This window comes from Alligator mississippiensis, chromosome 1 (assembly GCF_030867095.1).
Source record: "Alligator mississippiensis isolate rAllMis1 chromosome 1, rAllMis1, whole genome shotgun sequence".
Taxonomy (NCBI): Eukaryota; Metazoa; Chordata; order Crocodylia; family Alligatoridae; genus Alligator; species Alligator mississippiensis.
In genome coordinates, this window is record NC_081824.1 from 131,677,175 (window position 1) to 131,691,998 (window position 14,824).

At 46.8% G+C, this 14,824-nt stretch overlaps 1 protein-coding gene across 1 annotated transcript; it reads right to left on the minus strand.

Annotated features, from left to right (window-relative positions):
- Window positions 1–1,557: 1,557 nt before the first annotated feature.
- Window positions 1,558–4,578, minus strand: LOC132250020 (uncharacterized). The gene is made up of 2 exons (XM_059726059.1): window positions 3,460–4,578; window positions 1,558–2,443 (listed from the first exon to the last, which is right to left on the minus strand). The coding sequence occupies exons 1-2, from the start codon at window positions 4,183–4,185 to the stop codon at window positions 2,162–2,164; spliced, it is 1,008 nt and encodes a 335-aa protein (XP_059582042.1). The 5' UTR covers window positions 4,186–4,578; the 3' UTR covers window positions 1,558–2,161.
- Window positions 4,579–14,824: the final 10,246 nt, after the last annotated feature.

Consider the following 14,824-nt stretch of genomic DNA (forward strand, 5'->3'; position numbering starts at 1 on the left):
GAGCTCCTGCTTGATATCCTGTTCACTGTGCTGGCCTGCCACAGCAACGACTACCTGGCCCAGATCAGTCTCAGCCCTGGTGACCCTACCACATGGCGTACTGCCTGGCCTGGCTCACCACAATGTCCCAGGCCTCTTGCTGCCACACAGCTGTGGCTCAGACCCTGTGCCACTGCCCAGACCTCAGCAGGGATGCTGTGATGCAGACCTGGGCTTCACCAACTGGGCTGTCCGTTTGCTTCTGGGCCTCCAGCCTAAATACCAGTGGACTTGTACAGCCAGCCAGGACTTGTGGCTGCATGTTGTCCAGACCACCTGGGATGATGAGCAGTGGCTCGGGTCATTCTGGATGACCCAGGCCACCTTCCAGGAGCTCCTTGAACAGCTCTGCTGACACCTGGAGTAGCAAACTACTGCCATGTGGCTGCCCCTCCCTGAGGACACCCAGCTGGCAATCGCCCTGCTCAAGCTGCCCATGCCCACCAGCCTGCACTACATCAGCTACCTCTTTGGTGTGGGTAAGGCAACTGTTGGGCAAGCCATCCTGGATGTGTGCAGTGCTATCCAGGATGTGCTGGGACACACCATGCTCTCAGTGTATGACCTCCTAGAGGTGGTGGCAGGGTTCTGTACCCTGGGCTTCCCCCAGTGCACTGGGGCCCTGGACAGGACCCACATCTGTCACCTGCCCACCCCATGACAACCACCCCTACCACAGCCAGCAGGGCTTCTATTCCATAATGCTCCAGGCCATCATCAACCACTGCAGCACCTTGACCAACATGTGTGCTGGCTGTGGGCAGCACCCACAATACCCACATTTTCTGTAACTCCACCCTGCCAGCCCCAGTAGAGATTGGGCACCAGACTGCCAGTCTGGGGTGCTAGACCTCTAGCTGGGCACGGTGGTGGTCCCACCCCTTCTTATCGGGGACCCCACCTACATGCTCCTCCCTTGGTCATGTGACCCTACACTGGACAGCTGGACACCCTCCAGAAACACTTAAACCTGTGCCTGGCCTGGACTTGCGCACTGCTAGAGTGCACCTTTGGGCACCTGAAGGGATGCTGGCACACCCTCACCACCTGCCTTGAGGTTGCCAAGGCCCAAATTCCCCAGGTCATCATTGCAGCCTGTGTGCTGCATAACATCTGTGAGGTCTAGGGAGAGCTGTTTCATGAGGCCTTAGTGGAGAAGGCATAGTGGGTGGAGGATACCTGGCACTGAGAGTGCCAGCTGCAGCAGAAGTGACAACAGTGGGCCCCCCACCACCGAGGTCCTGGGTAAGCTGCTCACCTGCCAGCAGGGGCCAGGGCATCAGGTTCAAGAGGTGCTGGCTGACCACCTCCTCCTGCACTCCTGGCTACTACCTACTGGTGTAGCCCACCTGGACAGTCACCCATGGACCTCAGCCCCACTGCACACCCCCAGCACCACACTCACTATGGATAGTTCTCAGAAAAGCAATCTATTCCCCCCACAAACACAGACTCCCCTTCTCCCTCCCCAACAACAGAGTCCATCCTCCCTTTCCTACTTCACCACCTACCCCACCCATGACCAATAAAGCACCCTTTTCACCATGTAGACTATGTATACTGCATTCTGTGTCACACCTCACAAGCCTGTGTGTACCCTCACAAGGTGGGAAGCAGTGGGGAGGGGGCACCCAGGGGATGGAGCCGGAGGACAGGGGCCCAGCCCCCTGACTCTGACCTCTGCCTGAACCCCCATGGGTGCACACACCATGGTGAACCTGGCAGGGGGCTTGCTTGAGGGTGACAGCAGGCACTGCTCTGCCAGTGTGGCCAGCTCCCTCTCCTGCAGCCAGTGAGCCAGTGGCAGGGCTGGGACCAGGCAGGAGGGCTGTGTGACAGGGGCCCCAGTGCAGGATCTGGGGCAGGGGCACCTGGGTGGTGGAGGCACCACTGCATCTCAGGCCAGGCCCATGCAGGGGCAAGGGAGGGGGCTGCTGCTGGGCAGCAGGTGTCTGCCAAGGGGCAGGCAGGGTGAGAACTAAGGGCAGGGCAGTGGGCAGCATGAAGGTGACTGCCAGGGCCAGGTCAGTTTTCAGCACCTGGTGGTACTCCTCTGTGGCCTCCACTGCCCTGGCCACCAGAGTCATGAGACTATCCCTGAACTCCTGGTCTGCCCGGTCTCTCACCACCTCATGTGTGTTCCTTGCCACCTTGTTGGCATCCCTATCCCACTCACATGCATCTCTCTCCCACTTGTGGGTGATGTCCTCCATGCACCAGGTCCACGAGTCCTCGATGCACTCCTCAGCCCCTGTGACCAGGCAGTCCAGCAACCAGGTTCAGTCCTGGGTCCTGCGCTGCTGGAGCTGGTGCATACACAGTGCCTTGGCCAAGGCTGTTGGTGACCCTGACAGTGTATTGCAGCTGCCAACTGGTGCCTCTCCCCTGAGTGCAGCTGCAGGTCCTAAAGAGCCAGAAGAAAGAGAGTGTTTGTAAGTGTTTGCAACATTTTTGAGATAAGATACTCAATACCAGGGGGCTGTGTGCTGCCTGGCCTCAGATCAGGGGTGCCTAGGCACCATGGTAAGTTGGCCAGGCAGGCCCTGGTACAGGAAGCTGCTGGCTGAGGCCCCTCATTCCTGGTTGCCCCACAGGGGCAGATGGGATGCTGGATGCTGGCTGCAAGCAGCCTGCATCCCCCACTCCCTTTCCAGGCCAGGACAGGCATGGCTCCTAGCTGCACCTGCTGCTGTGGCTCCAAAGCCATTCACTCCCCTTCTCTTCCTGTAGGTCAGCCTGTCTCCTGTGCTGCTCTCAAGCCCATGGCACCCAGCTCAAGGGGTGAGGGGCTCCTGCCTGACTGGGATATGGAGCTGCTGGCACCCCAACCTTCTCCCCAAGGGGCATCTCCTGATTTGTGCCCTGGTGCCAGCTCCCCACCCACACTAGCTCTGCAGCCTGAGCATGCCCCTGCTGAAAGTATCCTGGGCACACCACAAAGGGATCTTTGCATGGACCAAGGGCTGCCTTCCCTACTACACCCTGCTGTTGCTGATTGCCATGATGCTGCAGGTGCACCTGTGAACCTGGCACAGGACCCTGAGCTTTCATAGTGTGGAGGGCAAGCCCACCTCTCCCTGCAACCTCTGTTACTTCCTGGAGGGCTATCTGTGGCCATGCTACATATCCCTGCCCTGCACAGCTGAGGTCCACATTGCCACTAGCATTGACACATTCCTTGGTGTGAAAGGCCTGTGCCCACCCACCTAGCTGTGGAGGCATAGGCTGCTCAATAAAGTTTTTCACCATCTCCTTTCTCCCTGTGTGCTGTGGGGGAGGGAGATTCCAGGGCCAGGAGAGTATGATCAAGCCAGTTAGGGACCGAGGTAGGGGCCGGGGCAGAGGCAGAGGCAGAGGCAGGGGCAGGGCCAGGAAGAGGGGCAAGGACAGGGAGGCCTCTCCCCTGAGTATGGAGCTTACTGGATGGGTGTCTCTGGCATGCCCAGCAGCCTGAGTCAGTCCCTGCTGGCAGTGAGGATGTGTGGCTACTGGCAGTGTCCTGGGGCGCATTGGCTTGGCATCTGGCTGCCTTGGCAGGGCCCTCTCTGCGGAGGAGCTGGAGGTGCTGAGTGCTGGCAGTTCCGTGGCTGGCCTGGTTTTCTGGCCAGGGCTGCACCCCTGGACCTGGTGGGATAGGCACTGGCCTGGGCTCTCAGAGTTGCTGGATGAGACCAAGGGTGGGAAGCACAGTAGGACAACCTCCTGGCAGCCTGAGGGGCCCTCTTCTGGTAAAGCATCGACACAGGTTCCAGGCTGCAGTGGAGGCTTAGGCAGGCTGCCCATGCTTGAGTGCATGGCACGGTTCCAGCCAGGGTCCCAGGGCATGAGGATGTCATTCGGTTGCTGTGTAAAGGGTATGGACTTGTGGGCAGGCCCCAACCAGTGATTGTGGTTGGTGACAGTGACCCATTGTGCCCATAAGGCTGTGATCTTTATGCGGCATTCGTGCACTGATTGGTTGTGCTCATGCTCCTCTATAGGGCCTGACTCGTCCTCATAGATGTACACATTGGAGAACCCACTCTGCTGAGAACCTTGGCTGAGGACTTTGGCCTCTCCCCACAGTGCCATGAGGTCTCTAGTCTCCTCCTGGGACCAGCTGTGGCCCCAGGAGGCAGCCTGTGGCATTGGGTTGGATGCCAGCATGGTTCCTTCAATGGCTCGCTGGGTCACTGTGTGACAGTCCTGGTGCTGGTGGTCCTGGGAAGGCACGTGCAGTATTCAGTGCAGGGGCACAGCATGAGACAGGCAGGTGCATGGTGATACTGTGCCAGGTACCAGCGGCAGGGTCTGTGCAGGCTGCTGTGGGTGGTCTGGGGTCAGCTGAAATGGGATCCTGTGGTCAGAGGCTGGCTACAGGTGGCCCAGGGTGCTGTACCATTGGTTTTGTTGGTAGTACTTTGGCCAGAAATATGTGTGTGTGTGTGTGTGTGTGTGTGTGTGTGTGTGTGAGAGAGAGAGAGAGAGAGAGAGAGAGAGAGAGAGAGAGAAAGAGAGAGGGAGAGAAAATCAGGATAAAAGATTATATGAGTCCCATGCATATATTTATCTGGATCCCTAAGGCTAGATTTGTGCTTTTTATAAAAATGAATGGGGAGGCTCTGACTCACATTGTTATGAGTCACCACAGCACTGACAGGGTTTTCTAATTAAATATATTAATTCTCAAAAAAATCAGTAGAAAATGACAGAATTTATAAAAGTTTCAAAGTGATCTGCTGGGTGAATGGAACCAAGAAAAATAAAATAATATTAATAAAAAAAATAACTTTTTACTTTATTCCTATTTCAATCTCAGAGGAAAAAAAAGTTTAAATATGTCTAAAAATAAGTATAATTCTTAAAAAATGTGCTACCATTCAGACCACTCAGGTCATGCTACTCATGAACATAAAACATAACATTTTCAGTTACAAAACAGATTGCTCTTGTTGATGAAAGCCAACAGTGGGCATCTTTTTAGAGTCACGGGCTGGAGCAAATTTTCAGAGTCATGGGCTGGAAAAAACATCTCTGATCAAAGGCTTGCCAACTGCCACTGTGGCTTTTTCCTGTTGCCACTTTTGCCTGATTCCTGGCTGCATCCGTGGTGCAGTTCCCTGCTGCCTATCACTGGTGCAGGCACAGGCCAAGCCCCCATCACAACACCAGTGAAGCCCCCTGCTACTAATGTGCCCCTGATATCTCCTGCTTCTGTGGGCCAAATTTGGCCCACAGGCCATATGTTGCAAACCCCTGATCTTTGCTGCACAATGGTGAACATAAGAAGGAACTATAAAAGAAAATTTAGAAGTCATCCTGATAAAAAGAACACAATAATTTAAGTAGAAATGTAATGTAGTATGAGAAAATAACAGCTGTATTACCAAAGAGACACTGGAATCATACTTGTTACCATCTATTTACATTCTGCATGGTTGAGATGGTATCAAGCTCTTCACAGTTCATGAAACTCATTGTGAATTTTATCATCACTTTGTACTCTATTGTTGTTAAAAGACAGTTTGGAACCAATTGCTAAGCCCAAATATTCAAAGAAGGTTTGTTGACAACTCTGGTAATAGCATTAGTGAGTCAGATTCATACTTTATATATTGTTAAAAAGGAAATGTATTCATTTAGGTTTGCTTATTTTTATTCCTTTTTTCAGCCTGAGGAAAATGCTCTTAAAATCATATTTGTTCTTGATTATTTTATCTTTGTCTCTCCATGAAGGAAGTAATTGATTAGTGGAGAACAGGAAGAGTGTGGTCAGCATCAGAAAGAGGATCAAAAAAGGCAGGCATTCAACTAAAGCACTGAGGAATAGCAAAAATAGCACATGTCTAAAAATTGGATCTTGAGGCACTTCAGAGTTGACTAGAAAAGTTATAGTTGTAAAGAATGGTATTCCTTGTAATTTAACATTAAAAGACAGACTCCCACACAAAAAGTTGGAGCATCATGATAGCTATTAAACTAGCCACCGAGGCTCCTGTTTAGAGTAAGCTGTAGATTCTGCTTCAAGGCCCATCAAGGCTAGGTTCCAAAAACTCTCAAAGTCTTCTTTCATCTTCGGTGATTAAATTCTCACTCTGTGATTTTTGATACTGAGTCTTGTGAGAAAGAAGAGAGGGAAAAGCATCTTTGCAGACAGGCTTGCTAACCTACTGAGGCAGCTTTAAACTAGGTTTGCAGAGGGATGGAGGACAAAACCCTGGGATAAGTGAGGAAGTGGGTAACATGGAGGAAGAGCAAGCAGGTGTCTGAAACAGAGGAGGCATTCTCGTTTTTCCTGAGAAATAATGGAGCAGATCCTCAAGGAATCCATTTCTAAGCACTTGGAGGAAGAGAAGGAACAGTCAGCATGGATTCACCAAGGGCAAGTCATACCTGACCAACCTAATTGCCTTCTGTGGTGAGATGACTGGCTCTATAGATACAGGGAGACCAGTGAATGTAGTATACCTTGACTTTAGCAAGGCTTTTGATACTGTCTCCTATAACATTCTCACAGGCAAGCTAAGGAGGTATGGGTTGGATGAATGAACTGTAATATGGATAGACAACTGGCTGGATCATTGTGTTCTGAATGTAGTAGTCTATGGCTCTATGTCTAGTTGGCAGATGGTATCAAGTGGAGTACGCCAAGGGTTGGTCCTGGGGCCAGTTATGTTCAGTATCTTCATCAATGACCTGGAAGATGGGATAGAGTGCACCCTAAGCAAATTTGCCCATGACACCAAGCTGGGGGGAGTAGTAGATATGCTGGACGGTAGGGTTAGGATTCAGAGCGAGATTGACAAATTGGATGGTTGAATCAAAAGAAGTCTCATGACATGAGGTTCAGTAAGGACAAGTGCAAAGTCCTGTAATTAGTGCAGAACAGTCCTATGCACCAGTGCAGGCTGGGGGCTGACTGGCTGGGCAGCAGCTCTGCAGAAAAGGACCTGGGGGTTACAGGGGACTGTAAGCTGAATATGAACCAACAGTGTGCCTTTGTTGACAAGAAGACTAATGGCACACTGGACTGCATTGGTAGATGTGTTGCCAGCAGGTCAAGGGAAGTGATTACTCCCCTCTATTCAGCACTGGTGCAGCCACATCTGGAGTACTGTATTCAGTTTTGGGCCCCTCATTATAGAAAGGTTGTGGACAAATTGGAGAGAGTCAAGTGGAGGGCAAGAAAAATGGCTAAGGGGTTGCGGCACATGACTTATGAGGAGAGGCTGAGGGAACTGGGCTTATTTAGTCTAGAGAAGAGAAGGCTGAGAGTGGATTTAATAGCAGCCTTCAACTACCTGAAGTGGAGTTCAAAAGAGGATGGAACTAGACTGTTCTCAGTGGTGACAGATGATGGAAGAAGGAGCAATAGTCTCAAGTTGCCATAAAGGAAATTTAAGTAAGATATTAAGAAAAAAAATTCTCACTGGAGAAGGTTATTCAGCGAGGTTGTGGACTCTTTCCATCCTTGGAGGTTTTTAAGCCCCAGCTATACAGGGTCTAGGCTGAGATGATCTAGCTGGGGATTGTCTTACTTTGAACAGGGGGTTGGACTAGATGACCTGCTGAAGTCCCTTCCTCATTTTCTATGATTCTTTGAATGTTTGTTTCCTATAAAACTTCAGACACCTCAAATCTTATTCAGAAAATAGTATCCTTCTGCGGCTAATGTGGAACCTAGCAGAGGTAGGAGCTGAGAGTATTAGTCACACTGAACTTTACAAGTTAGAACATATTATGAAGGAAGCATGGTACATAAAGCATCCATTGCTTATGAATATCAAATACATTCTGTACCAGCATGTTAATACATTCATGTAATTCTTTAGGCTGCTACCCCCATTTTATTTGAATGCATATTTGCCATTTATATCTGCTCTTATTTTCCAAGTGATTATTTCTTATAAAAACTAGAGTGGACTAATAAGCCTTAAACAGTTATAGTTTATTCTGAATGCTGATTACTGAGGAATTAAGGAAGCAGCTGTTTTTAAAACCCCAAATCCTTTAAACCACAGTTGTCTGGGCTCAGGGTGTCTAAAAGATTACTTAAAGCTCCAGGATAAAAAATGTGATTGAAAACTGAAGCCCTCAGGAAGCAAGCACAATGGCACTTTTTACCACAAACACAAGGCTTATTTGTGTAAAAAGCAGAACTTTCTTTGGACTTGATAGAAGGTTGGGGAATAAAGTCCAACAGATATTAAGTATAGGAAAAATATTTCTTTGAAATTCTTATGAGTTTTATAGTTGAGCTGTGTCCTTATCTCAACTATTGATCCCACAGGCCTGATAATCATAGAATCATAGGGTTGAAAGCAATAATGTAAGTAGAGCAGGGTGATTGGAGCAGCTACACCAGGTGCCAAGTTGAGAGCAAAGGGAAGGGCAGAAAAATATCAGCTTCTGCCGCAGTTGCACAATCACACTGGTGGGACAATAGTAACTAGAAGCCACCACTGCCCACAGGCACCCATTGCCCCAGGTACTCGGCTGCTTTGTTGTGCCTCTAGCTGAAAGGGAGCTGAAGGCTTAGCCAATCCATGAGCTGTTTTAGTGTAGCATACAAAACATCATTCATAAATAAATCTTGTATCTAGTAATAATGTCGTACCTTGGGGATCATTTTAAATCAGATATGAGGAATACAGTCCATTTGTAAAGAATACTGCAAATATTAGCATTATGTCAGCAGAGAGAAAATTATGGATAGACTTTGTAACTGACTGTAGGTAGCTGTGATGAGATACAGCTAACAAATCAATTTCTCTGTGCAAAAGAAGTGAAATATAATATAGACAGAATTGCATATTAAGCCCTGAAGAACTAATGGAGTGTCTTTTCATGGGAACCTACTCCCTAGAGTAATAAAACTTTCCAGAATATCATTAGAAAGATTTGAAATTAACTTTTTATGTAGACATTACCAGTTTGTGAGGTTACTCTTTATAATCAAGATGCCAATGAACTCTACCAGAGATGGGCCAGTAGTATGCTAACTAAACTATGAATAAAAGAACACCGTTCATTTTGGTATAAATTGGGAGGCTATATCATTTATTATTCACAATTGTCAAGCAGTATTGGAAATGTGCACAAAAGCCCAGATGGGACCTATGCACTAGAATGAGCTCTCACAGAAAAAAAGATAAATGATGGAGACACATGAACACCAGTATGAGTATACTTTTTGCAGAACAACTACTGCCTGTTTGACCTCATAATTTTCAGGATCAAAAGGAATTTACCAGACTACCTCCAGAAGACAGGTCTTGAAACAGAAATTTGTAACCCTACTGGACAGTAAAAAAATTGGACTAAATACAGACAAGTGGCTTTATGACGCATTACAACCAAATCAATACTGTTACTAATCTCCCTACACTTCCGAGGTAATGATTACTTTCTACCTTGTTGAATGGTCTCACTTGGTCACTAACTAGATTGACTATATGATTGCATTTTTTTTTCTCTTAAAAAAGCTCCTGATAATACCTCTTCACTCGTAAGTTGTAAACAGACATCTCTTTTGTACTGCCATAAGTTTTCATGGATACACAATGCACAAGCAAACAGGCATCCATGTCCCTTTTGGACATCATAAACATCCAAAATTGTGGCCATGACAATAGGGTGTATAAATTTGTGAGATTTTTTTACAACAGATCTGTTTGCTTTATAGTGGGAAAACATGGGTTTCAGAGCTGTGCATATTGTGTTGCTGTGCCCCAACTCAAGGCACAGTTTGCAAGTGCTGAGAGGGGAACCCACACTGGAGTCTCCCTTCTCTGCTTGCCAAAAAGCACTGTAGGAATCCCTCTAAAGGGGGATTCTTAGGGCATGTATTTCCTGCTGCTGCATCCCAGGACAGGTATGCAAGATGTGCACTCTGGAGTAGGACATGATAACTTTGGGACATGGTGACATGCAAGCCTCAGGCTATCCCCTGCAGAGGATTCCCAGGACTCACTTTCAAGTTGCCATGGTCTAGATTGGGGTTCGGCACCTGGGGCTGTTGTCCTGCAGGCCTTGTGGGACAAAAACAACATGTGATTTTACTGATGAACTATATCAGCTGTACTGGGATATAACCCTTCTCAGCTGATGGCACAACCAAAACAATGTTTGCTTTTAGCCTTAGTGCACAGCCCAAGCAAACTGTTTGAAATAGTCAAGGTGGGTTTTCTCTCTGTTGTTTACCTAAACCTGTGTTTGCCTCTTTCGTAGACATGAAGAAGGCCCTGGATGCTTGAAAGTTTGTCCAACCATCCTCCAAATTACACAGTTAGCCCAAAACCCCTTGCCTCTCATGCACAAAAATATTGATTCACAAATTTCAGAGTGAAGGATTATATGTATAAAAATGTATAATCTAAGTAGCTCATTTTTTTCCCCTCATTGCTTGCTCAACTCTTGCTTAAAATATTTAGTCATCCAGGCTGGAAGAAGGCAATACCACGTGGTTTATATGGCAAAACACATATTATGACTAGCTAATAGGAATAACCAAAACACACCAATCTAAAACTTAATTACATTTCCCTCTCCCCCTCTGCCACTGATTGGTGGAGGGGCCCATCAGCCCTGCTGCTCACTCCTGATGGCTGGGAGGCAAAAACCATAGTTTTTAATATGCTGTTGTTTTTGCATCCCACCACTTGCTGCTGACCAGATGGGAGGCAAAAACCACAGCATATTTAAAACCACATTTTTGCCTCCCGGCCATCAAGAAGCAAGCAGCGGGGTCAACGGGACCCTCCGCCAATCAGCAGTGAGGGGTTGGGGGGTGGAATACCCAGGGGGGAACTCCAAGATTAAAGTAGTTGCCCATGATTTAAACCAGGCCCTAATGTAATGAATGTTGAAAGGCATATATACTGAGGATCATGAACATAAGCAATGCACTAAAATGTGACTGAACATGTGAAAGACAGTAAATAAGTGAACTAATGTCACAAAGTATGGATTAATAAAAAGTAATAAAAAACAGCTACATCTAAAGTGTATCATGTCAGTACAGAATAAATTATACTTTTCCTTTTTAGGCTGACAGCTTTTATTGGAAGTTTTAAGTGCTCCTGTGTGTGTAGTTTTCTGAAAATGTTCTTTTTTAAGCTTAAAAAAGGAACAACAGCAAATTTAAAATGTGCGCACCAGTAAGTTACAAAACAAAAGCTATTTGAAAAATTGCTTTTAGTACTATATGACTATAATACCCAGCTTAGTGTTCATTTGAATTAAATGTATGTTCTTTATTTATTCAAGAAACAGGGATAAAGGTGGGCGACTGTTAGACACTGATCTAAACAATGCAGGAAAGAAAAGCAGAAGGTATTTGGGAACCCCCTTCTGTTGGTTTTGAATGGTTTGCTAGTAGCAAGAACTGTATTTTTTCACATACATCCTGTTCAGCAGCATGTCATAAGACTACTGTTATTAGTAGCCAGTATTACAACAACAGGAGGAAATAATTTATAACGACTAGGAAATAAAGCATGTAAAATTATTACTATTTATCTCTTCCTTCACAATAAGATCTGTAAAGTTTAACTTTCACAGTGCGTGTGCTGATATTTAGAGCTATCCTATTTACATAGCTCCAGTCACTATGAATTATACCAGAAGAGATGTAAAGCCAATTAATACTAATACTAATACTCTAAAGCTAAAAAAATGTATTTCAGGGAGGAGATAAGGACCTGAGCCTGTTCAGAGTTAGCATTAGATGATGTATTTCTGGGGAGGGGGGGAAATAATTTAGCCACCAGACAGCGCAGTTTGGGGAAAATTTAAACCAATTGCAAAGTCAGGACAAAGTCTCCTGATGAATTTCAGCTGAAAAAATCTGAAAAAAAAAGTATTTGTTTCGGGGTTTTGTTTTTTGTAATATTGCCAAAATGTAATAATTAAAAAGCTTATCTTCAAAAAAAAATTGGGGGGTTAAATTAAATATTTCGGTCAACCAAAATAAATTTCCCCCCTTTTTTTTCCTTTTACTTAAAAAACAGAAAGTTATTTGTTTTGAATTGGACTATTTAAAAAAAAAAGTTTTTCAGTTTTACCAGCAAAATACAAGATACATTATTTATACATCTATTCTGCTGAAGTTTTATTAATGATTAAATACAGAGTTTCCCTTGAGGTTTTAAAGTTCCATTTCTAGTACATTGTTTATGGAATTGCTGCCCCACATCGATTGTGCAACTCCACTGTGAAAATACTTAAGGTAACACTTCCTGTCCCAAAATGAAGTTCAAGAAAGTATGGAGAGTAGTGGAGTGCCACACACCATATGAGCAAAAGGAGCAGAAATGTAAAGAAAATTAAAACCTCTGTTTGCAAAGGTTAATTTATTGCACCACTTGATGGCTCCAATTTAGCATATATTCTTAAGTACGTGAAAATTAGCTGTCCCCAACTTCTGCACAACCTATTTATCCTATGCCTGAATGATTTAAGGCAGGTGTCACAACAGTAATGAGTCCTAAGAAGGAATTTGAGTGAAGCGAAACAGCAATCTAATAGTTTAATTTAGAAAGCACATCCCACTGACATACCCAGGGAGAACTGCATGAGTTAAAACTGCTCCTTCTGTCCAAGCAAAGTTAGAGAAAAAGAGGACTTCCTTTTTTTGTTTGTTTTTGCCTCTGTATCCTGCTCCTTCTTTGGACAATGCAGCTAGAACATGGGGTTCTCCAATTTAGGAATCTTTGTTTTTGTAAGATGACTTGTTCTGTGACATGCTACATTAACTGAAACGTCTCCCTTACCAGGTCTCACACTGAACCTCCTTGGAGCTGCTTAGCTGTATCTATAATACAATAAGTATAAAAGGTAAAGTGTTCATATAAAAATAAAAACTAACAGTAACATGAACATTTACAGGAGCTATTGGTAAATGAAGCACAATGATTATTAACAACATTCAACTCACAGTTTTACATCTGGTAGACATCATTCCTTGCAAGGGAAATTTGAATAAAAGTGTGAGGGTATTAGGGAGACATAGCTGTGATAGAGCCTTATTACATGCTAATTTTAGGCAGCTCCTGGAGATCTTAATATTTGGGTTGTCCCCATATTAACAGCTGAAACTAGTTTTAAGAACATTTTAGGCAGCTTAAAATTATGCCGCTCCAGGGCAGGGTTATCTCTGAACCATGTTATGCAGCTGGGGTTCTATTACTGTGTGGCCACTCCACACAGATGGACTGCCCAAGTTGCATCTTCCCAGGATACCGTGTCCCTTCCCCCACCCTCCTATGGAGGCAAATTTTCTACCCTCTGAATTCTACTGCCCAGGAGGCAGTTCTGGCACCCCCAGGTGTTCAACCCTGTGCAAACAGCCTGCAGAGCTCTTGCCAACTAGCCATATTGCAGGGCATGGATGGATCCAGGCATGGGGTCTAGGGATGAGCAGGAAGGAGGACAAGTTAGGGGCTGGACTGGACCCCCATGAGCTGGGGCTTCCTTCCTGGGACGGGGCAGTAGCTCCCCCAAAAGCATCTTCTCTCACAGCTCCTATCTCCCAGACACCCTGGAAAGTACGGCCAGCAGCCCCACACCCAATTCCGAATCCCAATTTATTAAAACATGAGACTTTCTTTAATTTACTTTTCTTTCTTTTAAATACTTAAAAAAATCTTTTTATTTTATCCTTCAGTGGCTGACTTCCTCCATTTCACCATGCATCCCCCATCTCCCATCCTCAGTTCCTTTCCACCTCCCATTTCATTACCTGCCCCCATTCCATTAGCTTTCTGCCTCCCAGATTCATGTTCCTACCCACTGCCTCCTCATTTCTCACCCACCTCTACCTAGAGGAGGGATAGAAGCCTGTCCTGGCTCACCAGCTCTTCATTGGCAACTCACAGCTACAGCTTCTAGTCCATCCTTTGCTGGACAGCCTCTAGGGACAGACATTCAAAAAGCCCAAGCCTGAATTGATTCAATCTTTGCAGGTTAGTCTAACCTGCAGAGAGTGAACCAGTTTGCAAGTAGATAGATGTTCAGCACATGCCTGTAGTGCCTCAGGCCAGCCCAGGCATGCTACAGCAGCCCTTCCCTTCCAACAGGAAAGCTCAGCTGAGGTGGGGCAGGGGGCATGGCCAGGCCCCAACAGTCCTGAGTTAGACTGAAGAGGGGTTTAAACCCCCACCTCAGCCTGCAGGGCTCCGAGGGTGGGAGGAGAGGGAGTGTCTGCTGGGGGTGGGGGAGGAGGAAGAGGAGGAGGAGGGGAGAGCTCTGCCTGCCCCAGCAGGTCCCAGACAGCCAGGAGCAAGCCTGGCACACAGCGCTGCCTGGCCCCAGAGGGGAACTTTTCCCCCTTCTCCTTCTTCCGCACCACCACAGGTTGGGGAGGGGGGCTCTGTTCGGTGCTGAGGGGGCTCTTCCCCCTCCTCCTCCTCCTCCTCCCCCCTTGCTGCCATGGGGTGGGGAGGGAGGCACTTCAAGACTGCTCAGCCCTGGAGGGGGGCTCTTCCCCCTGCTTCTCGCCCACCTCCGTTCCTCCTCCTCCTCCCCCCCCACTATCATAGGATGGGGAGGGGGGGCTCTTGTGGTGCTCCCTGGTGGCCTGGCCTGGCCTCAGGGAGGCAAGTGCAGTGAGGCAGCTGCTTCCCCTGTCAGTGAGCGCAGCCTGGCATGCATGGCCGGCGGCTGACCAGGCAGCAGCTTATCCAGGCTTGCTCATTTCTTTGATCATGTCCTTAGCAGTTTTTCCAAGGTTATATACTGGAAGACTGTTGCAGAATCAGGCCCAGAAGCGAGGCTTTCTGTATCTCTTAACCATATGACTACCTTC